This window comes from Coregonus lavaretus (genome assembly GCF_964263955.1).
Source record: "Coregonus lavaretus genome assembly, chromosome: 4".
Classification (NCBI taxonomy): domain Eukaryota; kingdom Metazoa; phylum Chordata; class Actinopteri; order Salmoniformes; family Salmonidae; genus Coregonus; species Coregonus lavaretus.
The window spans coordinates 41,200,101-41,217,689 of record NC_139991.1 but is presented as its reverse complement, the minus strand read 5'-3'; the positions used below and the strand labels follow the sequence as shown (position 1 = coordinate 41,217,689).

General features: G+C 45.2%; 2 protein-coding genes across 2 annotated transcripts; one reads left to right on the top strand and one right to left on the bottom strand.

Moving 5' to 3' along the window:
* Window positions 1–1,324: 1,324 nt before the first annotated feature.
* LOC311127425 (myosin light chain 5-like) lies at window positions 1,325–6,910 on the bottom strand (the record flags this gene model as incomplete). The annotated part of the gene is made up of 4 exons (XM_084159269.1): window positions 1,325–2,277; window positions 4,424–4,555; window positions 4,689–4,796; window positions 6,875–6,910. 4 exons carry the CDS (start codon window positions 6,908–6,910, stop codon window positions 2,134–2,136), a joined length of 420 nt encoding a protein of 139 aa, XP_084015395.1. The 3' UTR covers window positions 1,325–2,133.
* Window positions 6,911–6,956: 46 nt separating this feature from the next.
* btc (betacellulin, epidermal growth factor family member) lies at window positions 6,957–16,290 on the top strand. The gene is made up of 6 exons (XM_084160025.1): window positions 6,957–7,171; window positions 8,037–8,141; window positions 9,633–9,759; window positions 13,410–13,556; window positions 14,062–14,213; window positions 14,938–16,290. The coding sequence occupies exons 1-5, from the start codon at window positions 7,132–7,134 to the stop codon at window positions 14,207–14,209; spliced, it is 567 nt and encodes a 188-aa protein (XP_084016151.1). The 5' UTR covers window positions 6,957–7,131; the 3' UTR covers window positions 14,210–14,213; window positions 14,938–16,290.
* The last annotated feature ends 1,299 nt before the right edge of the window (window positions 16,291–17,589 follow it).

Sequence of the window (17,589 nt, the reverse complement as noted above, 5' to 3'; positions counted from 1 at the left end):
ACCCCCCCCCTAAAGGCGCGGACTGCGACCGCGCCTCAATAAGAGCTAAACAGGGGAGGGCTGGGTGGGCATACCTCCTCGGCGGCGGTTCTGGCTCCGGCCTTGCCCACCACCCTCCAATCAACCCCCCATAGCGCCCCTGGTCCGGTCTGACCCCGCTGGCTGGATCTGGACTGGACATTGACGGAGCGGATTGCTTACGCTCCGTTGTGGAGCAGCTGACCGGTCTTACCAGGCTGACGACTCGCACCCCGGGCTTGGTGCGAGTAGCAGGAACGGGCTGAACCAGGCTGACGACTCGCACCCCTGGCTTGGTGCGAGTGGCAGGAACGGGCTGGACCAGGCTGACGACTCGCACCCCTGGCTTGGTGCGAGTGGCAGGAACGGGCTGGACCAGGCTGACGACGCACACCGTAGGCTTGGTGCGTGGAGCAGGGACAGGCCGGACAGGGCTGGCGACGCACCCCGTAGGCTTGGTGCGTGGAGCAGGGACAGGCCGGGCCGGGCTGACGACGCACACCGTAGGCTTGGTGCGTGGAGCAGGGACAGGCCGGACAGGGCTGGCGACGCACACCGTAGGCTTGGTGCGTGGAGCAGGAACAGGCCGGGCAGGGCTGGCGACGCACCCCGTAGGCTTGGTGCGTGGAGCAGGGACAGGCCGGGCCGGGCTGACGACGCACACCGTAGGCTTGGTGCGTGGAGCAGGGACAGGCCGGACAGGGCTGGCGACGCACACCGTAGGCTTGGTGCGTGGAGCAGGAACAGGCCGGGCAGGGCTGTCGACGCACACCGTAGGCTTGGTGCGTGGAGCAGGAACTGGCCGGACTGGGCTGGCGACGCACACCGTAGGCTTGGTGCGTGGAGCAGGGACAGGCCGGGCTGGGCTGGCGACGCACACCGTAGGCTTGGTGCGTGGAGCAGGGACAGGCCGGACAGGGCTGGCGACGCACACCGTAGGCTTGGTGCGTGGAGCAGGGACAGGCCGGACTGGGCTATGGAGACGGATAGGAGACCTGGAGTGAAGAGCTGCCACAACCCGTCCTGGCTGAATGCCTACCTTCACACACTCTGTGTGAGGCATCAGCACAGGACGTACAGGGCTGTGTACCCGTACTGGCATAACAGCACGTGATACTGGCGCAGGATATCCGGGACCGAGGAGAGACACTGGAGGCCCCGAGCGCTGAGCCGGCACACTCCGTCCTGGCTGCATGCCCACCTTCGCACAACACGTGCGGGGTGCTCGCACAGGACGTACCGGACTATGCCGGACCACTCGTGGCACAGTGCGCAGCTCCGCATACCGCGGAACCTGCCCAGTCTCATGCTGCCATGCCTGAGTACGGGGAGTTGGCTCTGCTCTCCATCCAGGCTCCGCCAACCTGCCTTCTGGCCCCCAAAACCCGGTGGCCTTCTCTCCTCGTCTCCTATTTCGCCCTGTGGCAGCCTCCTGCTGCCCAGTCGCCCATGCCGTGTGCCCCCCCCTAAAAAATTATTGGGGGTGCCTCTCGTCCGTCCGACGATGGCACTGCTGACGCCGCTGCTCCTCTCCTGCCTGGGTCTCCCCCTTCATAGCCCTCCGGTACCGGACGGCCTCCTCCTCGGTAATCTGCCCCCAACCGAGGAGGACATCCACCAGAGTCACCTCCTGCGTGTGTTCCTGGACACGCTGCTTGGTCGTTGTATGGTGGGTTTTTCTGTCACGATCGTCTTGAAGCGAAGTAGACCAATACGCAGCGTGTTGAGCGAACATGATTGACTTTATTATAATAACGCACAAAAACCAAAAACAATAGACGACTCGTGAAGTCCACAGTAACAATGACCGTAAAGGAACAAAAACCCACAAACACAAAGTGAAACACAGACAGTTAAATATGGCTCCCAATCAGAGACAACCAGCACACAGCTGACACTCGTTGCCTCTGATTGGGAGTCATTCATTCAAACATAGAAATGAACCCAACAGAAATACCAACATAGAAATACACCCAATGAATGAACACACCCTGGCTCAACATAATGAGTCCCAGAACCAGGGTGTGACATTCACATTTCAAACACAGAACAACCAGTAGTACCATCAGCACCTGTCTGATGTTGACAGCACTAACATAGACACTGACAGATCCTTTACTCCTCCTGTCCCTCCCCGTGGGTGATGATGTAACAGAGGGATTTGTAGTCCAGGTTTCTTGCTGGGTCGAAGGTAGACGATTGGAACATCTGCTTAACCTGAAAGGTTTGCAGACAAATATCAGTACAGTATCCGGGTTTTCATCTCTTAGATACCTGAGCTGCTAATGAATCTAATTGTCAAAAAAAGGCATTCAGTTACTGGTTGTTTGGTTGAACGTTAGAATGCTCCAAACTAGTGACTTAAGCGACTTTGAGCGTGGTATGATCGTCGGTGCTGGGCGTGCCAGATCCAGTATCTCAGAAACGGCCGCCCTCCTGGGCTTTTTATGTACGACGCTAGGGTTTACCGAGAAAGGTGCGACAAACAAAAAACATCCAGTCAGTGGCAGTCCTGTGGGTGAAAACAGCTAGTTGATGAGAGAGGTCTAAGTAAAAAGGCACGAAGCATGCCAGCTAACAGGCAGGCCACAAACAGACAAATAATGACGCAGTACAACAGTGGTGTGCAGAACGGCATCTCTGAACGCACAACTTGTTGATCCTTGTCACAGATGGGTTATTGCAGCAGACGACCACATCATGTTCCACTCCTATAAGCTAAAAACAAGAAGAAGCGGCTCCAGTGGGCACGCGATCACCAACACTGGACAGTTGAGGAGTGGAAAAACATTGCTGGGTCTGACGAATCCTGGTTCCTGTTGCATCATGCTAATGGCAGAGTCAGGATTTGGCCTAAGCATGGTCCATGGACCCATCCTGCCTGGTGTCAGCGGTACAGGCTGGTGGTGGTGGTGTACTGATGTGGGGAATGTTTTCCTGGCACACGTTAGGTCCCTTTTTACCAATTGGGCAACGATTGATCTGAACATTGTTGATGACCAAACCCAATAGAGCATATTTGGGATGAGATAGAATGGGCTTTTTGCAGCATGAATGTACCGCCATCCAATCTGCCGCAACTGAATGATGCCATCGTGTCAGCATGGACCAACATCCCTGTGGAACATATCCGACACCTTGTAGAATCCCTGCCCCAAAGAAGTCAGGCTGTTCCAGAGGCAAAGAGGGGTCCGACACATTCAGTTTACCTGGAGTATAGATGAGATATCAAGCATCACCACCATTCAAACAACCATTAGCTGTTTTACAGTAAGTGATATTCAGTTATTCAGAAGATACACTACATGGCCAAAAGTATGTGGAGACCTGCTCGTCGAACATCTCATTCCAAAATCATGGCCATTAATATGGAGTTGGTCCCCCCCCTTTGTTGCTATAACAGCCTCCACTTTTCTGGGAAGGCTTTCCACTAGATGTTGGAACATTGCTGCGGAGACTTGCTTCCATTCAGCCACAAGAGCATTAGTGAGGTCAAGCACTGATGTTGGACGATTAGGCCTGGCTCGCAGTCGGTGTTCCAATTCATCCCAAGGTGTTCGATGGAGTTGAGGTCAGTGCTCTATGCAGGCCAGTCAAGTTCTTAAACACCGATCTCGACAAATCATTTCTGTATGGACCTCGCTTTGTGAACTGGGACATTGTCATGCTGCAACAGGAATGGGCCTTCCCCAAACTGTTGCCACAAAATGTTAAGCACAGAGTCATCTAGAATGTCATTGTATGCTGTAGCGTTAAGATTTCCCTTCACTGGAACTAAGGGGCCTAGCCCGAACCATGAAAAACAGCCTAAGACCATTATTCCTCCTCCAAAGGTAGCGTTCTCCTGTCATCTGCCAAACCCAGATTCGTCCGTCGGACTGCCAGATGGTGAAGCATGATTATCACTCCAGTGAGTCTAATAGCGGCAAGCTTTACACAACTCCAGCTGACGCTTGGCATTGCGCATGGTGATCTTAGGCTTGTGTGCGGCTGCTCGGCCATGGAAACCCATTTCATGAAGCTCCCGACGAACAGTTATTGTGCTGACGTTGCTTCCAGAGGCAGTTTGGAACTCGGTAGTGAGTGTTGCAACCGAGGACAGACGATTTTTACATGCTTCAGCACTCGGCGGTCCCGTTCTGTGAACTTGTATGGCCTACCACTTTGTGGCTAGACATTTCCACTTCACAATAACAGCACTTACAGTTGACCGGGGCAGCTCTAGCAGGGCAGAAATCTGACGAACTGACTTGTTGGAAAGGTGGCATCCTATGACGGTGCCACATTGAAAGTCACTGAGCTCTTCAGTACAGGCCATTCTACTGCTAATGTTTGTCTATGGCTGTGTGCTTGATTTTTATACACCTGTCAGCAATGGGTCTGGCTGAAATAGCTGAACTCACTCATTTGAAGGGGTGTCCACATACTTTTGGCCATGTAGTGTATCATTGAAATACTGACCAAGAGATGCAAAGGTATCCTTCAGATCTTCTTTGTCAATGAACCCATCTCTGTCCTGGTCGATAAGTGTGAACGCCTAGCCCAGGGAAAGAAAAGGATTACAGAACAAACACCATATATTTTTTCCTTACTCACTATGATTGGGCACATTGCTGTGCTTCCTCATAATATGACTTATGACGAACATGATATATAATGTGTGAGCTCACCTCTTTGAACTCCTGGATCTGTGTCTGCTCGAACATGGAGAAGACATTGGAGGATGCTCTCTGGGCTCTCTTGGCACCCCATTCCTTCTTCTTGGTCTTTCTGCTGGCCTAAAGAGAGGTATTTGTGTAGTTTTGTTAAGTGTTCACTACAGTGTATTAATATGGCACACTAGCTAAATAAACTCTCAGCATTTCTTCTAAGTACGCTTTAAGTTGAAATAGAAATGTTATTGTTTTTAATTGTGTACAATTGTCTTACTTTTCCACAAACAATTAAAATGTGTAATAACAGAAGCCACTCAAACAACTGTCTTTACGCACTGAACATTTTTGCCCATGTTCTATTCACGTGTTTCAGTTTTTTTCACTGAGGGAAATAGATTAAATTTGCTCAACAACCTTCAGTGTTATAACATTTCTTGTGCAATTATTATGAAAGTAACACTACTTTTTACAGCTGGTTGATTATGTCTCTCAAAGCCATCCAGCCCTTCCCAAGATGCACATTACTACAATATGTCCATCACAAAGTAAATGTGACAAGTTTGATAGCAGTGGATTTGTGTTTCTTGATAATTCCAAAAGGCACAATTGATGTATTGCTCTTTATCGGTAGGCCTACATTGCAGTCTTGCCCACTGTCTGCAGCAGAGCGGCATGGGCTACTGCATATCTCAAATGTACCTATAAAATGTTAACTATTCTCTTGAGATAAGCCATTTTGACAAAGCAATGAACAGTTAGACTCAGCTGGCAGGGAATTCCCGGGGAGGAGCTGTAGTTGCTGGCGCCAATGTTTACCACCCCTTGCTGTTTTAGAATTCTATACTTAGTAGTGTTATTATTGGGCCTATATTAGAATCCTGGCTAAATCAATATCTACTCATGTTACACCCTTCATTTTTTGTTGTAGTGCCTTATCTGGGGTGTGAAATTATCATTTGAATCGAATGATCTAATGGTAATGTACATTTGTACATCGAGACAATGAGCAGGACCTACAACAAGAACATTCTGTCGTATTTTTTATTTTTTATTTTACCTTTTTTTAACTAGGCAAGTCAGTTAAGAACAAATTCTTATTTACAATGACGGCCTACACCGGCCAAACCCGGTATTAGTAGAATAAAGACGGAATGTATGATTCCTTTGTGCAACTCGGAAGAGGAGATATTTCAGATGGCACGTACAGTTTCATGCAAATAGGAACAGAGTGGGTAAATACTACCCTCATGAAAAAACGCAGCAACAGCACAATGTGGCCACCTTGTGGTGCTATAACTTTGTCTGAGAACAGGCTGCTACTCCACAGCGGGCTAACTGTCAGGAGGCTGACAGACACTACATTCTGTGACTGCTGCAGATCCTTTTGCCTACTGCCATTTCTGATGATCTAGTTATCAATATACCATTATCATGAGTAATGGGACAAATGACAGGTAGATGTGATTTGACACTTTTGATCAACCTCTTGGATAGTTATTGGCAAGGCTTCATCTATCAAGGAACCACCTACATCTGGAATTGTGCCTTCGGGCGATGCATTACTTTTACCCCTGTATAGGATTTCCTATTTCCACTACATATTGCCTGGCATTGCAGCACTGATGTCTATAGACGAACTATTCCTGAGTTCACATTTTAGCAGAGGGCTCATTGTGCACTGAGTAGGCCTCGATAAAGAGTGTGCTGAAAGTGAGAAAGAGCACACATAGGTAGACCTGGCCAGACTCACATTGCCTGTGCCTCCGGGGGAATAGTGAGGCCTGCTCGCCAATGAACACAAACAAACTCTCTGGCCACAGCTCTAGACTTGCCCACAGTCTCATTAGCCGGCGCCGTCTGCCGTTTACCAACAGTTCAGAGTAGAGGTCACTAAAATGTGCTGATGCAGGTAAAACGATGTATATTTTAGTTAGAAATTCATAAAATGTGCATTATGCAAATATATGCAAGTGATATATTTGTATATGCAAATCTCATGGGATGCACCTTGAAATATATCTTCAAATGATGTTCTAAAGAACTGTCATATGTTTTAATGACAGTATATTAAGAACTTGTTGCATTAGGTTATGCGCACATCAAACGGATTGCACCTTAATTAATAGCCTAGTAGCCAATCTCCAGTTTGAGCTGCATGCCATAATAAACTCCACTGGTAGAGTGCACTTGCACATACATACGTAAGTGGGCGTGGCACTATTAGGTTCAGGTTCCATTTCACCCATTCAATTCTCTAGCATGAGCAGTCTCTCTTGCCTATGTAGTTCACCCGTGCGCGATTACGTATGAAGGAACCACATTATTCGGGAAGCAGGGTATCCTACTAAGCAGAGGATATAATGGTGAACTTTTGACGGGATTTGATATAAGAAACGCAATCTACGTTTACCTATAGGTTATTTATCCACCCGGAAAAGTATATACATTGCGCACGGACATGGCAAAGGCATACAAGCTGTATGTAGGAATAGTCACAGGTAAGAGGCACAGTTCTGTGTTCCTGTTAAATAACTCTTCAACCTCACACTAACTTGATTTACTCACTGTAACTGAATAGAATTGCCTGTAGTCTGGTTAATAACTGAATTCTACAATCAAGATTGTATTTCCTTTGATATTTATATCTTTCAGGTATCATTAACATTTTATTTCTTATATTACGTCACTAGTTTTCGTTTATTCAAAATATAACTTTGGTATATATCATATGTATATAATGTAGTCCCATGTAACTCAGTTGGTAGAGCATGGCGCTTCCAACACCAGGGTTATAGGTTCGATTCCCACTGGGGACTAGTATAAACATGTATGCATTCACTTCTGTAAGTAGCTCTCGATAAGATCATCTGCTAAATGACTAAAATGTAAATGATCCTATGTCCCTGTCTATACTGTGATTGACAGCAGTAATTAGCGTGCTGGTGTGTCAGATGATCAGGGAATGATCTGCCTCTCTATTAACAAATAGAGTTCCCTAATGAACATGCCAGGAATACCCAAACCAATAATATAGACTGTCAATAACCACATCTATTTGGTTCATAGATAAGGTAGCTTTATCCCATGACCCACATTTGTATCATGGCTGGGTGTTGTTGTCCTGAATATTATGAAACACTAACAGTGTTCTTGGATTGGATGCAAGACTATCTTTAGTAAGGTTATCAGTGTTGGGAATCCCAGAAACCCAAGCTGGGGGTATTACTGTCAAATTTCTAATCACATTAAGCCCACAACCTTTGCTCTGTTCTTAACTTTCGGATTCTAAAACAAATTAATTGTATGGATTTGACTTGATGTTTGGGCATTGTGCGACCAGCTCTGTTTGTTTTCTGGTTGTAGCTTTGGCCCTATGCAAATACTCCCTGGCAGAATGGAATGCAACTGAGGAGCCGGCCAACAAGACTGTATCCCTCCATCACCAAGGCAACATAAACAACTTCACAGGTATATTGTTTCCCCCCTAGAGAAACATAAACCTATGGAGGGATAATCATGCCATAAAAGTTTGTTTGAAGTTTGAAGAAGGCGTACATAAAAGTATTTCTTACCATCTGACATACTCAGGTTTAGAAGCAACCTGTTGGATTAGAAAAGTAATGTGTTTGTGATTACATACACTGTAAGTTTGTAAAGAGACGTAGTGCCCTTGAAAAACATTCTTATACTAAGTATTCCTGCTCTGTCATTAAATTGAAGGCCATACTCTAGGAGTGCATCATTCGCATGGTAGTTCATTCAAACAGTTGGAATATCAAATGCTTCTCCACCCAGCCCTTTAGTAACAGGAGGAGGTGTCATGTACCAGCCCCAACAGAGACCATAATGCAAATTAAAGCCTTCTTGCCACCAGTGACCATGCAGTCATTACCTTTCCTGTGAGTGGTATTGTGAAATGTAGCACCAGCTTTTTATGTGCACTGGGTTAGGTTCCTCACTGCTAATTAGATGTGCACTCTATGGACGGCAGGCTGACATCAGGTGTCAATTGAAGCAGCCTCAGTTAGGGCCTCCACTGTTCAGGATTTGTCAGTTGCTGTTTGATGATAACCCTCACACCTAAAAGGGCTAATCAACTACTGATCGTACCATTGTATTTACCCACATGGAGTGATGCAGTGACGTTTATTTTATTAGGGGAAGGTGGGGGTAGTTCCTGATTACCTCTGCCATGTACTATTCTTGTTATGTTCAGTTGATCAAACAACAGCAGCATTTCCCAGCTACATACTTATTCCCGGGAAATGTGGTGTGATGACTGGCTGCACATACAGCTACTCAGCTAAATACCTATCAATTTACACCTGTTGTTCCTTTGTAACCAGATCGGCTCCTATTCAATATTTAGGTCATTTTAAAGGCATGCTCTCATGTTCCACACTACAATTAGGGCTTTCTCACTCTCTGTGATGTTAACTAAGCCTCATTATTCTTTTACCCACCCAATGACTCACTGGATGGGAATAGAGGAGAATAAAATAGTAATAGAACTCAAGGTTTCCATTCTCTTCACTAACAGTGGCCAAATATAATGTTCTGTTTGTGTATTTCTACACAACTACCAAATTAGGCTGAGGAGGATATCAGTTGCTTTTTACTTTGACAGAATTTAGTTAGTTATAAATCTGTAATTGGCACATTATTATCCTCAATCACACCAGTCTTATCCCAGTAGTCAGTTCAGTTCCTAGTCCTTCCTCAGATCATGATGCCAGGAGCCTATTTATATGACAGGTCACATTGGCTACCCTGAGTCAGGTTACTAAGGGAAAACAGGAGCCTCATGACAAGTTTGAAAGGGGCCTCTCACTTCAAACTCATATCTTATTCTGCATCACCTTTTCAATGCAATCTTTTTGTCAGAAGGATATTATATATCAAAATAGTTACTTTATAATCCCCCTTGCCCCTGTATTTTTCTCTTTGCGCTTGCCATAGACTCAATAGAAACTGCAACTCAAGCCAAATGGAGCGGCCATTTCACCAAATGTCCAAAGGAGTTCAGGAATTACTGTATCCATGGGTCGTGCCGCTTTGTGAAGGAACAGAACACTCCTTCATGCAGGTACATCAACTCACCCCACCCTTACTGTGGGCCCCAATCATTTATCTGTACATATCCAAGGCAGATGGTCTCAAGCCAAGAACATGCTGCATACTCAACATTCTCTGCAGTGAAAACACCTGATTCATTTGTATCTATTTTGATAACTGTAGCAGAATTATTGCACATTATTATTACAAGTATGAAGTTCATGTTCTTGATAAAGATTTTGTTTTTGTTTTTACTTTTATGTCTGACAAATAACATTGACATCACTCATTGACCCTACTGATTCTCATTCGCATTAGAAAGAGACGGAGATATCGTGGACGTAGGTCGGGGTGCCTTGTAAGGATCCGACGTCGAGCGAGTAAACTGCCTCTTCCATCAATCCTATTAGCCAATGTTCTATCATTTGAGAATAAATTGGATGACCTAAGATTATGGTTATCCTACCAACGGGACATTAAAAACTGTAATATCGTGGCTGAACGACGACATGGACAACATACAGCTAGCGGGCTATACGCTACATCGGCAGGATAGAACGGCTGACGCCGGTAAGACAGGGGGTGGCGGTCTGTGTATATTTGTAAACAACAGATGATGCACAAAATCAAATACTAAGGAAGTCTCTAGGTTTTGCTCGCCTGAGGTAGAGTATCTTATGATAAGCTGTAAACCACACTATTTACCAAGAGAGTTTTCATCTATATTTTTCATAGCTGTCTATTTACCACCACAAACCAATGCTGGCATTAAGATTGCACTGAAAGAGCTGTATAAGGCCATAAGTGAACAGGAAAACGCTCATCCAGAGGCAGCGCTCCTAGTGGCCGGGGACTTTAATGCAGGGAAACTTAAATCCGTTCTACCTAATTTCTACCAGCATGTTAAATGTGCAACCAGAGGAAAAAAAACTCTAGACCACCTTTACTCCACACACAGAGACGCATACAAAGCTCTCCCTCGCCCTCCATTTGGCAAATCTGACCATAACTCTATACTCCTGATTCCTGCTTATAAGCAAAATCTAAAGCAGGAAGCACCAGTGACTCAGTTAATAAAAAAGTGGTCAGATGATGCAGATGCTAAGCTACAGGACTGTTTTGCTAGCACAGACTGGAACATGTTCCGGGATTCTTCAGATAGCATTGAGGAGTACACCACATCAGTCACTGGCTTCATCAATAAGTGCATCGATGATGTCGTCCCCACAGTGACCGTACGTACATACCCCAACCAGAAGCCATGGATTACAGGCAACATCTGCACTGAGCTAAAGGGTAGAGCTGCCGCTTTCAAGGAGCGGGACTCTAACTAACGCATATAAGAAATCCCGCTATGCCCTCAGACGAACCATCAAACAGGCAAAGAGTCAATACAGGACTAAGATTGAATTGTACTACACCGGCTCTGACGCTCGTTGGATGTGGCAGGGCTTGAAAACTATTACAGACTACAAAGGGAAGCACAGCCGCGAGCTGCCCAGTGACACAAGACTTCCAGATGAGCTAAACTACTTCTATGCTCGCTTCGAGGCAAGCAACACTGAAGCATGCATGAGAGCACCAGCTGTTCCGGATGACTATGTGATCACGCTCTCCGTAGCCAATGTGAGTAAGACTTTTAAGCAGGTCAACATTCACAAGGCCGCAGGGCCAGACAGATTACCAGGACGTGTACTCCGAGCATGTGCTGACCAACTGGCAAGTGTCTTCACTGACATTTTCAACATGTCCCTGGCTGAGTCTGTAATACCAACATGTTTCAAGCAGACCACCATAGTCCCCGTGCCCAAGGACACTAAGATAACCTGCCTAAATGACTACCGACCCGTAGCACTGATGTCTGTAGCCATGAAGTGCTTTGAAAGGCTGGTGACGGCTCACATCAACACCATTATCCCAGAAACCCTAGACCCACTCCAATTTGCATACCGCCCCAACAGATCCACAGATGATGCAATCTCTATTGCACTCCACACTGCCCTTTCCCACCTGGACAAGAGGAACACCTACGTGAGAATGCTATTCATTGACTACAGCTCAGCATTCAACACCATAGTGCCCTCCAAGCTCATCACTAAGCTAAGGATCCTGGGACTAAACACCTCCCTCTGCAACTGGATCCTGGACATCCTGACGGGCCGCCCCCAGGTGGTAAGGGTAGGTAGCAACACATCTGCCACACTGATCCTCAACACGGGGGCCCCTCAGGGGTGCGTGCTCAGTCCCCTCCTGTACTCCCTGTTCACCCATGACTGCATGGCCAAGCACGACTCCAACACCATCATTAAGTTTGCTGACGACACAACAGTGGTAGGCCTGATCACCGACAACGATGAGACAGCCTATAGGGAGGAGGTCAGAGACCTGGCTGTGTGGTGCCAGGATAACAACCTCTCCCTCAACATGACCAAGACAAATGAGATAATTGTGGACTACAGGAAAAAAAAGAGGACTGAGCACGCCCCCATTCTCATCGACGGGGCTGTAGTGGAACAGGTTGAGAGCTTCAAGTTCCTTGGTGTCCACATCACCAACAAACTATCATGGTCCAAACACACCAAGACAGTCGTGAAGAGGGCACGACAAAGCCTATTCCCCCTCAGGAGACGATGTCAAAGATTTGGCATGGGTCCTCAGATCCTCAAAAAATTATACAGCTGCACCATCGAGAGCATCATGACTGGTTGCATCACCGCCTGGTATGTCAACTGCTCGGCCTCTGACCGCAAGGCACTACAGAGGGTAGTGCGTACGGCTCAGTACATCACTAGGGCCAAGCTTCCTGCCATCCAGGGCCTCTATACCTGGCGGTATCAGAGGAAGGCCCTCAAAATTGTCAAAGACTCCAGCCACCCTAGTCATAGACTGTTCTCTCTGCTACCGCACGGCAAGCTGTACCAGAGCGCCAAGTCTAGGTCCAAAAGGCTTCTCAACAGCTTCTACCCCCAAGCCATAAGACTCCTGAACAGCTAATCATTGCTACCCAGACTATTTGCACTGCCCCCCACCCCCCCCCACCCCATATTTTTACGCTGCTGCTACTCTGTTAATTATTTATGCATAGTCACTTTAACTCTACCCACATGTACATATTACTTCAACTACCTCAACTAGCCGGTGCCCCTGCACATTGACTCTGCACCGGTACCCCCCTGTATATATAGCCTCCCTACTGTTATTTTATTTTACTTCTGCTCTTTTTTTCTCAACACTTCCTTGTTGTTGTTTTATTTTACTTAAATAAATGCACTGTTGGTTAAGGGCTGTAAGTAAGCATTTCACTGTAATGTCTGCACCTGTTGTATTCGGCGCAGGTGGCCAATAAAATTTGATTTGATTTGATGTACTAACCTTGTTTACTGTGACCCTGCTCAGAATATATGCACTTAAATTAAAACAACAAGGCAGATATATGATTGGTTTAATATGATCTGACTGCATTTCATCAAGCATCAAAGAATCACAATCAGCGAGGCTAGTTCATTTGGAACAGCTAGAATAGCAGACCTGACAGATCAGCATGTGCTTGTTTTCTCATAGCCCAGGTGCTTCAAGTTATTTCTTTGTTTTTCTTTTGGCCACAAGAGATAGAACCAATAAACAAAGTTGTTGTGCACATTTTAATCACAGCAGGTGAATTGTGTGTTTGCTCTGTCTCAGATGTGAAAAAGGGTACATTGGGTCCAGGTGTGAGTATGTTGATTTGGACTGGCGTATAGGAGACCGGAGGCAGATCATCATAGCCTGTGTGATAGCAGCATTGGTCTTCCTCATACTACTCATCATATTCATCTGCATCTGTGCACAGTGAGTACAATACACATTCTTTAAGTAGCAAACAGCCAGATTTACTTTATGTGACAACCTTCCTGTCTGTGTGAGTATGTGTGTGTGCATGAGAGAGCGAAAAAGGTGGACATACAGCTTCATCACCTCACAGCCTGTCAAACTAGCCCTGGGATGGGATGGAAAGAATCTGTGTGTGTCCCATGAATGGAAAAGTTTTAATGAAACGCTTGGGGCCATGTTACCTTTGGTTTTCATCGAGCTGTATGTGTCTGTCCTGCTCTCCCCTCTCATTTTTACCCAAAAGAGAGATAGAGTGCCAAGCGTTGTATTAGTTTAACAAAAGAGTCTTGTGTGCTAAAAAGATACCTTACATAACTAACCTCCGTGATACTGGGAGAATGTTTTGGTGAATAGCTCATGTGAGAGTCAAGACAGATGATACCATTCTCAAATAACAGAATAAGAAGATGATGTCATCACAAATTTGAATGGGTTACTTTCTAATGTTCTTTTTCTGTCTCAGTCGACATAAACTTTGCAGGCGGAAGAGGAGAAGGAAAGAGGAGACGAGGAATGGAACAGAGAAGCTCAATATGATTGTGATGAACACAAATGGAACACATGAAGCTTCATCAGATTCAGTAGAAACTTCAGACATCAATGCAATATGATGCGGTGTGTACTGTATGTCTGAGCTTCCAAGACATCTTGGATGTTTTTCTGACCTTTGATACCCATTTATCATCATTATCCTTAGTTTGTTCTCTTGTTGTGCCAAGACACACAGCATCTCCACCTTTTCTGATTACAGTGGTATTGTAAAAGACAATGGAACAACTAACTAGACCCCTCTTGTTGCTGTTGGAAGGTGATATTCCCCAGTTGGATCAAGCCAAGCATCACGTTATAATTCAGCTCACATCTGAAGGGAGGCCCTGAATGGGAATAAAGCCCTGTGCTTGGCACTGCCTAAGCCCATCCTTGAACACATTGATACATATTAGACAGACAGAGAGGGAGAGAGGGAGAACATTACACAATGTTTCCACACCCTATATAGCCCATTTTGTGTGTGGGCCAGGCCGGTTGCAGGGTGACTTACTGTCTGAATTTGGCTGTAACAGTCAGATCAAAGCAGACGTGCAGCTGGTTCCTCACTATGCCTGCCTGGCTGCCTGCCTCTAAAAAAGGGAATATGAACACAGAAGGAACTAACAAGACATGGGGCGTTATGATGGATGTGGAGCTGTTAAAGTGGTGTTCAGAGGCTGGGTCTGACCAGGAATCTGGGGTCATGCTATCTATCTCCCTTTTAACTGCTTATTCGGTGGTTATACAAAAGCTGCTCTGTAATTGTGTGGTAAAAACGAATTTCACTTCTGTTGCTTTTATCTTCCAGCGACGGGGTCTATAAATGGCATTCTCCTGCCGGACGGGATGATGGCCTTGGATATGAGTGAATGTTGGGAAGAGAGGGTGCTTTAACGTCACTAAGGAGACATCAAGCCTGTACTCTCCAGCTGCTTTTCACTGCCTACCATAGTCTACAATATGGACAATATGGACTCTGTTCTGTGCAGAAATATAGTACAATACAAGAGAGACTGGACCAACTCCTGGGAGCTCATACAACCTTTATGGTCACCATAGATCCATGGAGATGGATCAACAAAACAGTATCTCCCTGTGCATTCTGTAAATGTGATAATATGATGAAGTTGTCCTCATAGACTCATTTATACAAACAAAATGTGCATGGTCATCAAATCACACAATAAGTTAAAGTAAAACCTTTTTTTAGATTATGTATTATGGACACTGAGCTCTGAAGGAGTAGGCCTTTTTATGAACTGTCCTGTAACCTACTCTTATTTGGGCATAGATTTAATGATTAACATGTATTCAAGCTAAAAGTCCAGGTATGCTTACTCGTGGATGTGGTGTGTTATAATGGTGACTCATGCCATGTATGTGGGACAGATTATACTATGTCTAATGCTGATAAATGATCAATAGAATACATTTGTTCTATTTTACACATGTATAGTGTGTATTATATACGTGTGAATTGGACATTTGTTTTTTGCATATCCCTCAGAGAGTGGGGTCACGGCCAGAGATCAGCCATTATTGACGGCGGCCCTGGAGTAATTAGGGTTAAGGGCCTTGCTCAAGGGCACATCGACAGATTTCTCACCTAGTTGGCTCTGGGATTTGAACCAGCGACCTTTCGGTTACTGGACCAACACTCTTAACTGCTAGGCTACCTGCCACCCTGAAGTCACCTTATGTAACACACTGTACATTGTGGTCCATTTGACATTCCTTTAACACATGATATTATAATGATGTTAATAATGTTATTATATCACAACAAGCTCTAATAGTTTCCAGTAACTGTTTGATTTATATACATACTGTATATTGTTACATGTAATCAATGCAAAGAGACTCATTCTATGGGCCAGGGTTGATGTTACTGACTTAAGTTGGAGGGTGCCCAAATTTGGGTGAGAAGGCTACAACGTTAACTTGTAGTGAGCATATTTGATCTTTATATTTCGAGACATGTAGCCTCCTTGCTACCAAAACAACCCTGCCTGTGTGTTAATTTGTGCAGCTGTAAAGTAGTCCACTGTTGAAGAAGATTTGGGGGTTTCCCAGCATCCCAGAGTTTCACTGCTTGTATGCAGCCCTTTGCTTCTTTAGCTATGCAAAAGTTAAACATTTTCATTAAAACATTTCATGTTTATTTGTGCAGATATGTTATTTTATCACGTTATTTTGGGACACTTTGACTAATATCATTCTAAGTCACCGTGTGTGAGTTAATGATGATGATTGTTTAAACTCAAAGGAGCTTTGAACTACAAGCCTGTGACCTAAAGCTGTTTATATACCATTATGTGCCTCAGTAGAGTTTCTTCCTCCTTAACCCTGGTCCTGACACCCCACTGTACTACGGTACCGTCCCTCCAACTTGATTGCACTTTCCTTTGTGTAGTTTCTGTTGTGCAGCTACTATGTCTTTACTCTGCCTGAATGGCCCAGTTCTCACCACCTTTCTACTGTCACTCAGCTGATAATTATATCAGATAAGAACCCTGCTGTGTCTGGAAGGGTTTCTAAGTCCTCTGAAGTTTCGGCCGGCCCAGTCGGCAAGTTCCCTCCCATGCCAACTAAAACTAGGCAGAGCAGAACAAAGTATGCTGCTGGATAGACCTCTGGCTTCACCCTTTCTATAAATAGTTTCCCCTGGCCTAGTGTATGTATGTGATCAAAGAACAATCGGAATCCAACAGCCACATGGGAAGGATCATGTGACTGAGGAATGCTCCATTGCTGGGCTCAGATTACAGCAGAGCCATGTTGTAATTCCAATCAATCCCAACAAATCAATAAAAGGTTTTAAGACTTACTGTAGTGCAGTACCTGAACTGTACAGGATTTGTGGGCATGGAACTCCCATTTATTCATTTATTCATTTCGTTATCACAGATTACAATAATTTGTCATTTGTAAACACAACAAAGTCTCAAACAATACAGAACATACACCTGACAGGATAATTGAAATGTAAAAGCCTTAAGTAGCCTACAGTACTCTTCTTTAATGGACAAACAACCTCTCTACTGGTTTGGTTGTTACGAGCATATGGTGAACTTTAACTCCTGACATTGCGGCATTGTTCAAAGGGTTCTGTTGAATGGCAGGTGTGGAATGTGGGACGCTTTCTATACAATCATGGGTGTGTCTTTGGAAGAAGCAGATAAGAAACTTCACTAATAAATTATATCACATCATCCACCATTAACTGATCTTGGTCAGTGGCCAGGTAGCTACAAACATGTACCCCCCAGGAAAGTTTGAGTTGATAGTATTCACGTTTCTATTAAGTGGTCTTAGCATGATAGTCCAGAGGTGTAATTGTCTCTTCCTCGGCCTGTTACAACACTAACTCATTGGGAAGTGGTTACATATATTGTATATACCATAAGATACCATCTTTCATCTTACACTACTCCATCTATATTCACAACTTTGTAACCCT